Source organism: Caloenas nicobarica, chromosome 12 (assembly GCF_036013445.1).
Source record: "Caloenas nicobarica isolate bCalNic1 chromosome 12, bCalNic1.hap1, whole genome shotgun sequence".
In the NCBI taxonomy this organism is placed as follows: Eukaryota; Metazoa; Chordata; class Aves; order Columbiformes; family Columbidae; genus Caloenas; species Caloenas nicobarica.
Window position 1 is genome coordinate 4,212,215 of NC_088256.1, and position 17,571 is coordinate 4,229,785.

Here is a 17,571-nt window from a genome sequence, read left to right on the forward strand (position 1 = left end):
CTTTGCTTTGTTTCCCCTCTTCCTTCTATTGCCTCTGGCACTGATTGACCTGACCAAACCAGTAGGACACTGACCCAAGATGAAGACAGAGAAAACACAAAAGCTTTCTACTAGTTTAGGGAGTTTAAAGAGCTGGGAAGTCATGAAAAAGTACGAGCTCTTTTGACAAATGCAAACTTAGCTAAACTCAAATAACTTTGTTCAGCCCTTAAGAACTAGGCAGATTAATTAAACTACCTGTTAGGCAGTGTATTTTCTCATAGTTACTTACACACGCAACCTGTTAATAAATTAATGGCTCCAACAATGTAGAAAATTTGAAGCTTTTTGCCAGAGCAAACTTTTCGCTTAACAGACGCTGGACTAGGGGCTATGTCATCCTATCTCCTGCTGCTTTATTAAAAAGAAGTATTGAAAGCCACTGTGTGTAAAGATTTCTGCTAAAACAGTTGTAAACATACAGCACTAGCTCTATGCTAATCAATGATCTGTGAAAGATTTACATCGCCATCTAAAAGCATAGCAGACCAACAAAACCAGTGTTGGGAGAGTCTGGAATAACAGAACCAGCCCCACTTTGTACTGGAAACAGACCAAGAGGAACCTACAAACTGCCTTAACTTGTCACTTAATAGTTCTATGAAGAGCTACAAAGATTTAACCTAAATCATTTAGATGCATGCCTGTGAAGTAAATAGCTAATGCTTATCATTTTTAAGCTACTAGCTTTTGGAAGGCATTTAGCATGATGCAGAAATAAACAGAACACAAATAACCTGATTTTCGGAACATTTATATAAAGAGCCGACACAGAACACACTGCAGTACAGAACTAGTTAGGAATCAGCACTACACATAAAGGTTGGGGCTTGTTTATGTAGTTTTGAAGTAGTATTAATGTAAGAAGGAGGGTTTCGTTTGTTTTGGCTATTTTTTTAAACACAAAGTTTTTTACTCCTTTAGAGTAAAAGAGCAAAGAGGGCAGTTGGCATTTAGACATTCAATTATTACTGGAGGTATCAGTAGAAGCGAAGTTACTTTCACTGGTCCTTCAAAACTCTTTCTTTCTGTAACTGAACCAAAGGGAGGCAACAGACAACAGAACCGTGGAAATGAAGTCTAGCTGGCAGTTTATTTCCCAGATCACAAAGTGTCCTATCCAGAATCTAAAGTCATTAAGACAAAACAGTGAATTTCATAATGCTATAAATCACAACTTAATTTGAGATACAACTAATCTTTCATGTAATTAAATTTGGGAGAGTAACCAGAATAGAAAAACACAGTTAAAAAAAAAAATCCAGCAGCAACAGACAGGCATTTTAAGACAGGTGGCTTAGGAAATGCAAAAAAAATATAATAAACCAACACGACAGACTATGTAGTACATTTTGTGATCACTGCAAAAAGTGAATACAACACGGTTCAAGCTCTAGACAAAATCCTATCAGCATTAAACATTCTGGACTATAGAATTCAACCCCTGATCATTAAGTCAAGTATTATAAATGGTATTTCAAAACCCAGAATTGCTCCAGAAGCCAAAAACTGCTGCTGAGGAATCTGGCTGCACGAAGCACAGCAATACAGAAAAATCTCACTGAGAGTTCCTCAAGATTTCCATTCTGATAGTCTATGTGGTACGTATGTGTATACCATTTAGAAGTGTTGATATTCCAATACCTTGATATACTAAAATTACAAGTTGCAGTGGCTTACATCTAATATAAATAAACGGCACACCAGTTCACAATAACATACTTTGGGTGTTATTTTGTTGTTGTGGTGGTTTTTATTATTTCATTTGTGTGTGTGTGCGTTGTGTGTGTTGGTTTTTCTGTTGTTCTTTTCTGTTTCTTTTTTTTTAAATCCCTTATACACCTTTTCAATCCAACAAATTTATATTTTATCGGGAAGATGCATGTCTCCAAGACAGACCAGTCAAGACTCCACTGAAAGCTGATGAAAAGCATGGTCATTGTGAAAACCAGACTTGTGGGTTTTGAGATGGTTCCACAAAAGGGCCAGTAGTTGACAAATAACAGCTAGCATAATGACAAAAGGAAACTGCAAGGCTTAGGCAGCCCACTTACACCAGTACATTTCAGTTTTGCATGCCCTCTCTCCAGTCTTACAGTCAGTATCTTGTTTCTTGGAAGAGCAAGACATTAAATCAATTATGTTTCATGTTTAGAAAAAAGAGAGATGAACGAAAACCTGTAAGTGGACTACTGTTAAGAGATGCAAATACTATTATTCCTCAATTTCTTTTTTTTAATGTGCAACCAAATGGTTTGCTATAATTCAAATTTCAGAGCTAAGGTAAATTTTACAGGAAGCAGCAAAATTCATCTGTAGAGTCAATAATACATATAAAAAAAAAAATCTCCTACCTACCAACTATGGCAAAACACCCCGTATTAAATGACCATCAATCTTGTTATCTCAGAGAACTGTAGGCACATACCTGTCAAATGATCCAAGTAGTACTGATAGAGTTTGCACTGAATAGGTGTCATTCGAACTTCTAGAACATACTCGTATTTTGGTGGGAGGAACTTCGTTAATGCAGTGTAATCTTTCCTCTGTAATTTTACAAATAGTACTTTAGTCATATAAACATGAAAAATACTACTGAGAGCTTAGGAACTTCTGGCATCTTAAACAACAAAGCACCATGCATAAATTACAATGATTCAGGTGCTTTCCAACCACAAAGGGAAGAAAATAGCCCACTAAAGACAATCCGGTTACAGTCTACAGAGGTCCATCTTACCTAGTAAATTTAGTTCTCTAGTGAAAATATGACTTGTTAAGCCCCTGTCCCAGTTCCAAGTCCTTCCAAAGTTGCCTGCAACTCCAGTAGCTGCTCCAGTAACTACTTTTGTGGGTTTAAAAAAAAAAAAAAATACTAAAACCTCTTTTTGTGAAAGCATGCCTAAGTCAAGCAGCTAATATCAGTGTTTATATCACTGATGAACTCACTCACACTCAGGTTCATCACTCGCTGTTTTACAGTACATAGTTTTTGAATACTTGCTTGGGGCAATGCAAAATTTACTTGTGTTTTCATTTTTTCTACTCTTAGACTAGTCTGCTTCTTTCCACCTACCCCTACATCCAAATGGAGGCTGGTGTATTGATCCTGACCAAGAGAGTGCTGCAGGTTCAGGAGGTACGTGACCTCCGTCAGAGCCAATCTGCCTGTGCCGTGCTGCACCACGTCCCTGCCTGCAGGACAGTTCAGCCAGCTCGCTGCACACTTGTTTTCTTCAAAGAAAATTATAGAGTAGTTCAAATGCCCAAAAGGGAAAGCTGCTCTCTATGGACAGGCACTGCTCTGGGCAGCACGCTGTGAGAAAATCCACCTGGGCTCTCTGTCCAATGCTGCACAAGCATGGGATGCCCAGCATCTGAGATTTACTTACTCTTTATGTTCCTCTTCTCGTTCTGTCTTTCTGTTTGCGTTCCTGCACTATTTATGCAGTTCAGGTTTGTTGTTTTCAGCTAAGGTCTTTAAGGTAAGAAGCTCTTCACCCTTTTGGACCTGATTAACCTTCCTTCTCTTCCCCATTGTTCTAATTCTCACAGATCGGAAAAAATAGGAATTCAGAACCAAGCGACAAACTACGGATCACCAGGTTTCTGTGCAGCTTTTAAGGCAGTTGAGTTTTAAAATGTGCATTATTTAAATGTGTCTATGGAGTTAAAAGAGAATATTTCAAAGCAACTGATATCCTCTTCTGTTATATAATCTTCTAGTCTCCTAGCAGGAAAACAGCTGTATGCTCTCATATAAATATATGTCCTGCTCAGGATACACTGATATTTGGATAAAAGCTATGAAATTTTTGTAAGATTTTCTAGTAACAATAAATGATGCAGAGATCTACTAATTATTGAAAATACTTAAGTCAAAAGTAACAGCTGGATTCAATAGAGCTCTCAAACAGCAACTTTACTCGCCTTTGAGTGCTTTTATCAGAATGAGATAAAATAACTCCTCCCCCTCCTGCAGCTAATTCAAGTAATTAGTTACAGTAAAACTGTTCCTACCTGAACACATCCAGCCAACATCTCATAGAGAATATGTGCACGCTTCTTCATTACTCTGACATCTGCCAGAGTGGAGTCTGCACACTGACCATTCTGAATTGGATTTATAAATCGATTTCGGAATTCCTTAATTGAACCAAGCAAATTCTCCTTAATAAAGTTAACCATGCAGTGATCTAGGACAAAAAGATCAGACTTAAGTTGTTCAAAATGGCAAGTACAGTATTGGGATTAATTCTAACAGAAAATAAATGTGTCTTATCTAAAACTAAGAGCTGTATGTTAAGAAAAAAAACCCCAAACGACCCAAATATTTTCCAGAAAGGGCATCTTTAATTGACACATACTCTAGGCAGAGAGGTAACTTCTTAATTTAATATCAGACTTTGAACTACCTCATCATGTTTGTTACACAAAGTTCGAAAGCTGCTGTACACCAAAGCAATCATAAAATCATATTTACTAAAAAAAAAATTAATATAGTCAAAAGCATATTAATCATAGGAACAAACATAACAGTATATTAACAAACAGGAGCAAATGTTACAAGCTAGTTTGGAACTAAATTCCCAAGGCAGTAACATAAATCACTGTTTAGTAAGTTCACTAAGAACTCTGCTCTACAATGGTTTGAAACAATTTAAATCGATGCTGCTGGAAGACCTGGGCGACCCATTTCCCCTCTGAACATTCTCTCCCTTTCCCTTTGACATGCTGAGGCTCCTCCGATCCTTTGGTCAGCCAGAGCAAGGAACTAAACCATCAGAAAGCTGTTCACTTCTGCATTGCTCATTTTCTGATACTCCTCATGCAGGCTCCCTGAGGAACTGGATATACCTAAGGCCACGCTGCGGGAAAGGACAGAGGAGAGACCAGATTCCCAAGACCTTCATTTCAATTTGGCTTAAATCATCCTGGAGCCACATCTTGAGACAACGATTTAAATGCCAAAACAAATTGTTAGGCTTTAGATAGATAGCTTCATTGTATCAAATTAATTTCTTCTAATCGAACTACATCTATGTATTGCTGAAAGGCAAAAGCATAATCGAGGAAACAGACACTTCTTAAACCAGAGAACTACTTACATTCTATAAGATTATTTTGCAGTGGTGTTCCTGTAAGGATTATTCTTCTCCTAGATCGAATAGAATTCATTGCCTTAGAAACAGCGGACGCTTCATTTTTCAGTATGTGTCCTTCATCACAAACAACAAAGTCGGGGCCTGGAAAGAAATAACATTAGATCTGTTCCACCTTTTATGACCACAAAGAAACTGGCAGCCTTAAGAATCCAAAATTTGTTCTACTAATATTATTAAGTTTGTGGGAGTTGTATTTTGGTTTATTTGTTTTTAAACTCACATGCATGTGTGTTTGTTTTAAGGTTCTCACCCAGCCTTTGCATAAGCATTCACAGTAGCCATTCCAGTAAACTACAGGCTGTTGCCTGTAAAGTCTTCATGGGAAGGACTAACTACAGCCTTGCAGTATGTTCCTCTAAAACTTATCTACATTTCCATTCACCCTGTCAAAACTTCATAAACTGTTCCTTAAGCCCAGCTTAGGTTGCCATCTACTGGTGCTTCATGAATTCTAAAGAAAACCAAAACTCAGGTAACCAGTAATTTTTCATTAAGGCAACAGGTCAGTATCAACAGGGGTAAACAGTGCAATCAAAGTTCTTACCTAAGACAAGACCCAATCAAATCTGATTTGAATTACAGACCAGTGAATTACCACCTAGTAGCTGAACGTCACCACAGAAATGTCCTCAACTTCCTTGCAGAAGACAAACCCAAGGATTCTAGGCGTGAGTTGCACAAGCAATGTCAAAACCACACCACAATACATTTCCATGGTACACAAAGCCACTCTAGTAGAATTATTAAGTGTTACAATTTGGGGTTTAAGATAAATAATACCAAACTTGGCAGAACAGAATTACCTACTCTAATGGTTTTCAGATTTGGGGCAATTTCTGGAAGCGTTTTCCTTGAAAAGAAAAGATATTCTATGATCCAACCAATAACTTAGAATAAACGTTTTACCAGATCTAAACCTGACCTCAATTCCAGTACTATCAACCATGAAGTCACCTGAAGTCAAGTTTATACACCTTTGAAAAATGCTATACAAACGCATCAGCTGGGTTCATCCATTCAGCTCTAAAAAGGCTGGCAAAGGAGTATTTATCAGCACAGACAATCTAACCTTTCATAACCTACCAAGAACACTTTTCCTCAGACTAAATTTAAACTGGCTTGTAAAGAAAAAATTAACTCTAGAACAGTGATTAACAACAGAGAATCAATTACAGCTTTGACCACTTCCATGATTTAATGCCAGTGCCAATCGTCTTAATTTTGCCATTTTAAGTGCCCTTGTGGCCAGGAAGGCCAATGGGACTTGGGGTGGATTAGAAAGGGGGTGGTCAGTAGGTCAGAGAGGTTCTCCTGTCCCTCTACTCTGCCCTGGTGAGACCACATCTGGAATATTGTGTCCAGTTCTGGGCCCCTCAGTTCCAGAAGGACAGGGAACTGCTGGAGAGAGTCCAGGGCAGCCACCAACATGCTGAAGGGAGTGGAGCATCTCCCGTGTGAGGAAAGGCTGAGGAGCTGGGGCTCTGGAGCTGGAGAAGAGGAGACTGAGGGGTGGCCTCATTCATGGGGATCAGTATGGAAAGGGGGAGTGTCAGGAAGATGGAGCCAGGCTCTTCTCGGTGACAACCAATGATAGGACAAGGGGCAATGGGTACAAACTGGAACACAGGAGGTTCCACTTGAATATGAGAAGAAACTTCTTCCCAGTGAGGGTGCCAGCGCCTGGCCCAGGCTGCCCAGGGAGGTTGTGGAGTCTCCTTCTCTGCAGACATTCCAACCCGCCTGGACACCTTCTGTGTAACCTCATCTGGGGGTTCCTGCTCCGGCGGGGGGATTGCACTGGGTGAGCTTTCGAGGTCCCTTCCAATCCCCGACATTCTGTGATTCTGTGAAAAAGTGATTTGCATCTTACATGCTAATAGAAAAGGAATCAAGAAGATATTTTTTCCAAGCAATAAAAAAAAGTCTTTTTAACCAAGACAATTATGAAAATCCACATATGAATTTCAAACACACTTAAGACTTTTTCAAGCCTACTTATTTCTGAATTTTCACACCTGCCCCAGAAACATTTCCCCATATTATTTCACAGCTTTTGTACCTTCCCCAGTTCTGACAGCACGCAAAACTCTGAGTGGCTACACACAAAGACTTCCTTTAATTTTAGGCAAACATCTCTTAACAGTGACAGATCCTTTCTCTGGTCCTCATTCTAGTATTTCCTCATAAGCAACGATCCTGTGAGCAAGCTGCTCATGCAGTGTTCAGTACTACTGAGATGCATTGGAGCAGTTCTCTAAAACGGAGGCATTTGCAGTATCTCCCTACCAGATGTGACAGCTTGCGCATTAATATATCATTCTCAGAAATGCATTTGGTCTAGTACATTATGTTTAAATCAGAATCAAAATACATTAGAGAAAAATGATAATGAAGTCTTAGTGACAGATAGCAATCAAAACTCTGCAAATACCCCAGAAATTAGTTTCAGTAAAGACTGTAATTCATTAAGTGGTTAGTTAAAAAACAACAAGAAGAAACACAAACAAAAATCCCACCTCGAAACCTGTTGTTTAGAGGAAGTGAATGATAGCAAAACTGTGGAAAAAAAACTACCTTAGTGAAATTATTTGTGGTTTGTCTGGCAGGCACGTAGTGCTGATATCTTGAACTAACATCTTGGCTACAACTCAGTGGCAGGATTTTCATAAATTTGTGGGTTTTTTCCTTATTCTTAAAAAACATGAGTGCGATTCATTACAGACAGAACATTTCTCAAATATTATAAAGGAATGTAACCTAAAGGGACCTCCAAGGGACTCCAGTTTCTTCATCCAAGGTAAGAGTTATGAGAAAGAGACATGTCCTCGCCTACACAAGTAGGAAATTCCATGACCTCTCTGTTTTGCTGAAACACTGTGCAGTAATACCTAATTTAAATGATTTTTGCTGTAAATCAGAATAAATTCTGCCCTTTCTCTAGCTGATGTAAAAAAATAACTGTTACTAGTCTTTTCAGTAACCAGCTCCTACATGGTGGAAAATGTCAATTTAGTTGTCTTTTTTCTAGGCTAAAAAGCCTTACTCCTTCAATCTTTCCTCAAAGTTCATAGTCTTCATCTTCCTATCCTTGCTGTACTTGCACGTTACTGTATTGATATATATATACAACATACTCAGTGATAGATATAGAGATATACACATAATTCTCCTTTTCCTCTGAAGTCTACAACAACTTAAGTCAGCTTATACAACTGCCAATTATAGAGCTCTTTCCAAGTTAAACAGTTAAGGGAATTTTTATTAGTAGCAGCAAGTAAAAAAATACAAAGTTACTGAAATGCTGCAAGCAAAGCACAACAGCTATCCATAAACCAAACTGCATTTTATCAGTTGCACAAAGCATTATGGGAAACCATTTGTTGCCCGGCACACGTCTATAATCCTGCTATTATTTCACATAGCAGAGCTAGTTAATTAATGAAATCACTTCTCCACCCATAAACTTTGGCTAAACCTTCCCTCTCTGGTCCCCTCTTCTGTAGTGCAATACAAACGTCTGCTATAGCACATGTCTACCCCAGCAGTATCCATTTTAACCAGACACGTATCATTAAATTATTGCTCAAATACCAAATTTGCAACTATTTAAATTAAATAGGCTCCCAGAGGCAATGGTTTTCCTATTTACAGTCAGAGCAGTAAGCCAGCACACAGCTTCAGAACTCTTTTACTGGCAGGCTGCTGTATTGCCAGTGCTGTGATTCACGGAGACAGCGAGAAACGAGTAACGGTTGTTGCAAGACACTGCTCATCAGTTCGGCCAACCCAAATGCCTCCAAAAACTAATGGATAACAACAGATGAACACTTATTTTTATAATAAGTTAAAATAAAGAAAGATTTGCAGCAACAAAAGGATTTCCATCCAACCAACCAAGTCGTCTGAAAATAAAACGGGGTTCCACGTTCATGTGAAATTATTCAAAACCTACAAGGTTCGATGTGCTGCAGTTTCTGAACTTGATTAAATCTACAAAAGTTCACAACCTAATCACAAACTCTGCTCTATCACGTTCTCCTGAGCAGTCTAATGAGGTCTGGAAGAAGGGCAGAACCACACCTACAAGTAGGATGTAAAACCCAAAAGATTCACAAGAGATGGGACAGGGAAGGTGACACAAGTCACTCTGCCTCCTCCATAAAACTACATGCCCAAAATGCCACCTCACTTCGCAGTCTGGTATTTTTGAAATTACATAAATACAAATCCACGAAGGAAGGGACAATATTATTATTATAAAGACCCCTATGTTTAGCCTCCCTGACGCCCTCCACAAGGAAAAAAACCCACAAAACTCAATCACTGTAGGAGCATATAAAGTTTTATTTCATCATTGCACCAGAACGTGACCAACTGAATACAAAGCTACTGTCCCGTCACCACTACTGCAAAACAGCAGTTCACACCTTTTCTTCTCCTGCTGTGACCTTCCTGGCAACATTCTCAACAAACACAATATCCTGAGCCAATGAGATACAGAATAAGACTGACAGGACAGGGTTTTCCCCTCTCTCCCTCTTTTTATTTTTTTTTTCTTGTTTTCAGTAATTGCAGCTTTAACAGAGGAGTCAGAAAACCCACTGGTAAGAAGTGCATTTTCTTCATTGCTTAAATAATGCCTGTGGATTCAATATGATCACAAAAATAGTTCATCAGCTACTGTACTGCAGCTTCCCTGACTCCACAGCAATTATGCGATTTAGGGAGTCAAACTGGCAGAAAATTAATTAACGTTTTAGCTGCTCGAACAGGCTTTCTGCAGAGTTGGAGATGTCAATTCCAGCTGGCCCATGCCAATAACCACAAAGTTATTTTTCCCATTGGAATAATCCCTTTGACTGCCAGAACAAAATTCACAGCCCTACCATTATTTGCAATGTCACAAAACGAAGCTCACTAAATACAATTATAAACCAGACCAATGCTGTATTTCATCAATGAGGAGGGAAAAAAAAAAAAAAAGAAAATCAACCACACTCTGTCAAGAAACCTAAAGTCCAGATGAATAATTAAAACCCAACAAAACTTACCTACAGAACCAAAGAAACCATTTACCTCACCTTCCATTTCAAGCATTTAAAAAATATACTGCATGTTGCATAACCATAAGTTGTTTTCAGATATCAGGTGACAGTTCAGAATTACTATGAAAATTTTGCTATTTTGGTGAATATTGTCAAATCTTAAACTGTTAGTTCTTCTTGGTGACCATCTGATAGATATTCATTAGCACTTAATTAACACTTGTTCACACTTCTAAGGTACATTTCTCAACTATTTTTCACGTATAGTTGAGCCCTTACTGGCAGATTTCTATTGAGGATAAAGCGGTTTGTGGTTGTAACAAATGAGCAGATTAAAATAACCGTAGGTTGCCAACAGAGTAACTTCGAATTACCTTGCAAAGAAAGCGATGCTAGCAAAAAAGACACCTATTAGGAAAACTTCCAGTATATATTCCTGTGGTCATTTCTGTGTCTGAGGCAATACAAAAGACTGCTATAGAAGTCTATTTACAAAAGCAGATGGGTTAGTTTCTGAACGACCATTTATATAACTCAGCAAAAGACAATAAAGAAAATGTGATAAATCTTACTAATGTTATTGTTTAAAATTATTTGCCCAACAGATGTCCATTTGCAAGATTACTTAGCTCATATGTGTAAACCAGAAAGCACAATGTATATAATTCATACTCATATTAATTTTCACTTACCTGGATCAACCAAAGCTTTATTGAATATTTCTTTAAGTTTTCTACTCTTCACATTCCTGCCCTGTGCAAGATTACGATACATCTCATAGCCTATTATCATCACACCTCCTTCATCTTGCCAACGCTGGAGCATGTAGCTTCTCTCTTGAGGGCGTTTCACAGTCGCTAGTTCACAGACCTTTCAAAGGGGGACAAATACGCTTGAATTTCTTTTAAAATACCAAAGGACCAGTGTAACTTTCAAAAAACTAAAGCATATTAATGCAAGTAGATTTTTCACATACTTAAAGTGCATTCCTTAGTCTATATTTTGAGTAAGGGAGCTTCCCAGTTATGCAAACTGTTCAGTTATTTGATTTTTAAGAACTCTTTTTAAGCCCTATACCTCTAGTTTTTCGTCGTCATCTAAACCTTCTTGCCATTTTTCAAACTCATTCAACCAGTTCAAGGCAGTGTTCAGCGGACACACTACCAGAGCTGTCCGAAAATCCAGCTTCTCACACAGCAAGACTGTGTGAAGAAAACTGACTACCTGCAAAAGGAAAAAAACAGACAAAATGCCAAATTAAACACCAAATATTAAACACTAGGAAAGAAACGCAGGAGTATATATTCACATACAAAATTTACCAACAACAGTCTTGTTCAAACATTCTTTTTCTGTTTGTTAAACAACTCAGTGCTTAACATTTAATACACATATATTTTGAAGTCATACACTTCTTACTCCCTGTTACATGGCTGCATACATCCTTCATACACCGAGATACAAGCAGATTTATATTGCCCAGATAGCTGAACAATTTCGCAAATAAGGAGCTCTCCCTTTACATTTCATCAATGATTATCATAAACTAAAAATTTATATTAGGTCATTTTTAAGCTTTCTTCCAATACTCACCCCAAACATGAAATAAGTTCACCTCTTTGGACTTCATGAATTTATCAAGTTTCTTCAAAGTGAACTTCAGTCTTATATCAACGTTTTCCACATTTTTGCAACATATTGGCAAATTCTCTCAAAAGAGCTCTGAAACAGTTTATTGAAATGCTTTCCAACCATTTACCCTGTAGCCAGACTGGCTGTATGTTGCAGATTGTGACACCTCCTTGAGGCTCGGGGAAAAAAACTTAAATCTTTTCATGTCACTCGGTGTTTCTGCCAGGCTGGCTGTTTTTGAGGAGTAACAAATAAACACAAGACTAGAGATAACCTGTAAAAACCTGGAAGCTGTAGAGTCAGTGATCCCATGGCAGCTCCAGCTCTCTCGCACCAGACTATTTATGGTGAAGACTGCGCTCTAATCCACGTAACTGTACAATATCTGGAAAGTTCTTTCCAGATCAAATCTTGGTGTCTGGCAACTCTGATTTAATAGACTGCTCAAAGTAATTTCAAACTGCATTACTATTCTTGGAACACTGGGCAAGAAACTGTTTTTAGATGCTGCAATACGAAAGGAATTACTAGTGGTTTTGCGATCGAGACAAAAGCATCTCATGTTTGGATGCAAGAACTACCCATGAAGACTAATCACCACCAAGTCCCTAATTCCCTTATTTCCCAGATCCTTTACTGACATTCTTCTCTGCAGTTTGCAAAGTCTTCTAAAACATACCGCTGACTTAGCTCAACAGCAAATGGCATTACAGAGCACAGTAGGACTGGCAAGTGACCACATCAGGAAAAAACCAACTACCTAAGCTACAAACACTGGCCATAAAAATACTTGGTAAGTATTTGCTACTGTGTCTTCCTTTGATTAGCAAAAAATTACAGCCAAAATGAATGTCATGAACACATCTAGAGCACATACAAAAATACCTTTGCTGTGAAATGTTTCATCAAACTAAAGTATCAGGTATATAAAGTATAAGTGTACAAGGTCGCCTAGACTGCATTGCTGCAACACTTCTGCAAAACACTGCAAATCTCCAGTAAAAGGCGTAATTAACTCCTGAAGAACCTTAACACCTAAGCTAGAATTAAGCATGTAAAAATATACTCCTCAAAGGTGATTTTCAAAGCACGAGCAAAAGTCATCTTCTATAGGATTGTAGATTATCAAAGTATTGTGTCTGTGACCCCAACTTCCATAATCAAAGCAAAGCTATATCCACTGCAGCTGGAGTTCTTACAAACACATTGTCCACATACTGTGCACCACAACCAAGCAAGATCGCAGATCGTTTAACCTAAACAGTACATACAGTGAATGACCGCAGTCCCTCTGATCATCTACAGCTTTATGTTTCTCAAAATAACCCGCAATCCCACAAAAACTCCTCAAATCAGAAAACCGCAAACCTCAATCTTCCCTTGACTCCCTTGAGCTTGTTCTTTGCAGAGGAATCCAGGGGAACTAAAGAATCTGAAGGTGTTGCACCAGTCTAAGCTCTCCCTGACTATACCCTGCAATTCGCAGGTCAAGAGAGAAGATTCTCACGATCAGAAAGTCTTAAATAAAATTTGTCTGAATTAGGCCAGAGGAGAGCAGGATTAGGTACTTCTCATGTAACTTCACTTTTTGAAGAGCCCTGGGTAGCAATGGTTGAGAGGGAAGACACAAGAATAAAGAAGCCATCTGACCCAGTAAGGCATAGTTAACACTAGCAAAGAATAACAGCTCCTGCTAGGGCCTCTCTGCAGATTTTCTCTTGGAGTCCATTTCAAGACTGTGAAAATAATAATGAAAGACTTGAAGCCAAGTCTGCTCTCTAGCAGCATCCAGGTGTGCTCACTATGCCAAGCACCAACTAGCAAGGCAGATGTGAGCACCACAGAGAGTAAGAACTACTGAGACACCTCATTCCAAACCTACAGGTGGCAAAGACTAACTGCTTGTCAACAGCATCTTACAGCATTTTGTTTTCCTAAGTGACTAACAAAGTTGTAAAGCTGGCTGGAGTCACTTGCAGACCATGGCACAAAAATGTTGAGACACAACTTGGAATTCCAGTAGGTTGATATACTGACCTCTCTACAAATGAACAGATCTTGAGCCTTCAGGCCAGGGGACAGGGCTTCCCAATCCAATGGGGAAGCTTCTACCACCACTGACCAAGATGGAAGAGGATGGTGAGAAGGCATTTCCTCACAGACGCTTTGAGGATCCCATCCTCACTGTAGGAAGAAAATAACCTCTTTGAGAACCATCATCATCATGCTAAAGAGACTGCACTCCGGGAATGAGTAAAGTGCATCCATATTTGGAGCATGTGAATAAAAGAATTTAGAAACAAGTGTTGTGCAAGTGCTGGCTGCTAACGTGACCTAGACTTGGCGGTCACAAACTCACCAGAGCACTGGGCAGACCTCCTGTCAAGTGACTTTACAGCCAAGCACCGTTCCTGGCACGTGAAGGCCCTGACGCCAAGTTGAAACCAGTTCTAATCAATTCCAACGTCTGCAGAAGCTGCAATATAGATTTCTAATGATTCAGCTCGAGCCAGAGATAAAAATGGTTCACAGTAATTCATTTCACCAGCCAGCTGTCCTGATGAAGATATGAGAATATCTCCCTTGTCCAGAAATGAGGAAACGAGCATCAATGAAGGCCAACAACAGGGAGACCAAAGTGGCCCTGCTTTTCTGAGGGTCTTTTCAAGCACATATCAGGTTGTTACCCTCCTTTCTTCTTTTTCAGAGTTCTCAGAAATTTCCCTTTCTCCTTCCCAGAATCAGAGGGAAAGGTTCTTCTGTCAAATTACTTCTGATAATGGAATTCTAGGTCATGGACCAGGCAGCAGAGTAAGATGGGCAACTTACCCCACTTCTTTGCTCACAGTATTTGTGGTGATGCTACACCTGGCTAAATGCAACCCAGAATTTATAAAGACAGATATATCACTTGGAAACAAGCAAACAAAAGGAATTCTACACTCCCAAGCATGAATACTGAGATGCAGGGAATCCAAGAAAACTGTTTCTAATCTTTTGCCTCTTTTGAAGGTCAAGAGCATAAGCTTGAAAAACGGCGATGAGCATTGTTTTACAGCAACTGCTTGGGTGACTAGTTTCAGAAGAAACATTTTAAGATGGGGATTGAGCTTCAGATTTTAAAGACTAATAGAACTGTTAAGTTGTTCACTGGATGTCCTGGTTTCAGCTGGGATAGAGTTAATTTTCTTCCTAGTAGCTGATATAGTGCTGTGTTTTGGATTTAGAATGAGAATGATGTTGATAATACTCTGATGTTTTAGTTGTTGATAAGTACTCAAGGACTTTTCAGCTTCTCACACCATGGCAGGTGCACAAGGAGCTGGGAGGGGACACAGCCAGGACAGCTGACCTCAGCTGGCCAAAGGGACACTCCATACCATATGATGTCATGTTCAGTATATATTTTGGGGGACGGTGGTTGAAGGAACCGCTGCTCAGAGAGAAGCTGAACATTGACCACCAGGCGGTGAGCAATTGCATTGTCCATCACTTCTTTTATATATATTCTTTTTTATTATTTTTATCATCATCATCACTATTATCATCTCCCTTTCTGTCCTGTTAAACTTTATCTTAACCCACTAGGTTTACTTTTTTTTTTTCCCAACTCTCTCACCCATCTCACCAAGTTGGGGAGTGAACGAACGGCCGTGTGTGGCGTTTAGCTGCCCGCAGGGTTAAATCACAACACTGTGCAACTTTTAACATGGCAGAAGAGCAACTTGTATCAGACCAAGAAATATGGAAATCTTGTTTTAAGAAATGCTACAATAGTCTTGTTTAAAGATTTTTACAAAGCAGTCTTCGGCAGTGTAAAGGAGAAGGAACATGAGCCGAAGTGACAATGAAGGCTTGAACCTGAAGATCTGAGGAAGCAAAGAATTGTAAAGCAGAAATAGAGAAGTGAAAAAGTGGTTGAAAGTATGTCCTATATTTAACTGCGAAGGCAAAGCTTCTGGTCTTAACTGTTTGTGATGCATGATTCAAAAATATGAATGTACATAAGGACAATTTCTGAAATAGAAAACAAACACCCTGGCCTTCAACCTGGAGGAGTTTCAATTGTAGCAAAACATTGTTTATATTAAACCACAAAGCATCTGACTTCAGACACTAAAATTCTGGCATAAAGAAAAAAAAGCCAAACCACTGATAAACCTCTAATTTACCAGTACAAAAAGTAAATTGAGAAACCACTGAGGAAAATAAAGCGTTTAAGGAGCAACACATGAATGAGGGAGACAGTAAAAACCACAACCTGCTTAAGATTATTAAACATAGAAACATAGGTTCTTGAAGCCTGTCTCCTATTCACTGCATTTTCTTCTTCGAAGTTGCAAGGGAGCTACACATCACTTAAAATTAAATATGACCTTTTCACATTAATATCAATGATTATATCATTTAATTTTATGTATTTTAAAAGCAGAGAAAGCAGAAGCATATATCAGAACTTTTACAGCTGTACACTACGAAACACAACTTCTTTCTCAATACCTCTTTACAAAGCGTTTTCCTCCAGAAACCCGCATCACATCACTGACTAGGAAACAGTAAGTTTTACTATGTTCTGAAAGTCATTAAAATTGGCTTGTGCTGGATCAGCTTTTGAAAGCAACCTCCAGACCAGAAAACAAGACAACTTTTGTTTCTTACCTGTAACGTTTTCCCCAGACCCATACAGTGAGCAAGAATGCACCCAGAACCAGGAGATGTCTTTGTTTTTTTTACAGATTCACAACAGCAATCCCACATGAACTGAACACCTGAAGAAAACGATTGAAAATTTTCTCATTAAACGTTCATTTTATTAATGTTCACTCAATAAGAGATAGGCGTGATAACTGTAATATCGTGATAATTCTTAAAAAACAATGCTTGGGATAAGTGAGTCATTTCTGTGCAATGGGTTTTATGTGAGATGACCTTTGTCTTGAACTTAATTATATTTACAGTTTTCACTGAACATGTGGTAACTGGGTTAGAAAATATTACTGTGCAGACTGCAGATGACTGCAATCTCGGAGACAGCAAAAAAAGAGGAGCCGGAAGGAAAAGTAGCAAGGTATTCATGAAAAGGCTAAAATTATTTTTGTAAATTAGCAAAATTCTCTGAAACCAACTAGAAGAAATTCTGCCAAGGCAGAACAGATGTGAAGATGCTTAAAGAGGGAGAAAAAAAAAATCAAGTAAGAACCCTGACAGCTAAAAAAGGAAAGGAAATACATGCTACAGAACAAAATGCATTAACAACATGAGGGTCTGCTGGGTGATTTTGTTATTCTTTGCAAGATATTTATTGTGGAGTTATATTCTGCTGTGCTATATACAGCACACATGAGGCCCCAACTTGACTGCTGTGTCTGCTTCAGGGCAACTCCCTCTAAGAGTTGAAGCAAGTCCAGGGTTTCTTACTAAAATGGAAAGGTCATAGATTATGAACTTCAAGGAAAATTTAAAATAACAGTATGAACTGTGAGGAAAACTATGATTGGTTATTCTCCTTTTCTCCTTATTCACTAAAAACAGAATACGGAAAGAAGTTGGCTTGATTTGCAGTCATATCAAGTATCAGAAAAAAGAAAAATTCTGCCGAGAAAGCCACAAAAATATTGCGAGATTTTTAAATCTTCAATGAAAACTGTAAAAAGTGAATATAACAATTCCTCAGTACAATGAGTAAACATGTA

General features: G+C 38.6%; 1 protein-coding gene across 4 annotated transcripts in view; it reads right to left on the minus strand.

Annotated features, from left to right (window-relative positions):
• ATRX (ATRX chromatin remodeler) overlaps window positions 1–17,571 on the minus strand; it is an 84,314-nt gene that overhangs the window by 24,935 nt on the left and 41,808 nt on the right. For all 4 annotated transcript variants that reach the window (XM_065643563.1, XM_065643562.1, XM_065643565.1 and 1 more), the window contains 6 exons: window positions 16,538–16,647; window positions 11,324–11,470; window positions 10,939–11,116; window positions 5,145–5,282; window positions 4,057–4,232; window positions 2,468–2,585 (listed from right to left, as the gene is read on the minus strand). In XM_065643563.1, the coding sequence (XP_065499635.1) occupies window positions 2,468–2,585; window positions 4,057–4,232; window positions 5,145–5,282; window positions 10,939–11,116; window positions 11,324–11,470; window positions 16,538–16,647 (867 nt within the window). The remainder of the gene's footprint in view (window positions 1–2,467; window positions 2,586–4,056; window positions 4,233–5,144; window positions 5,283–10,938; window positions 11,117–11,323; window positions 11,471–16,537; window positions 16,648–17,571) is intronic.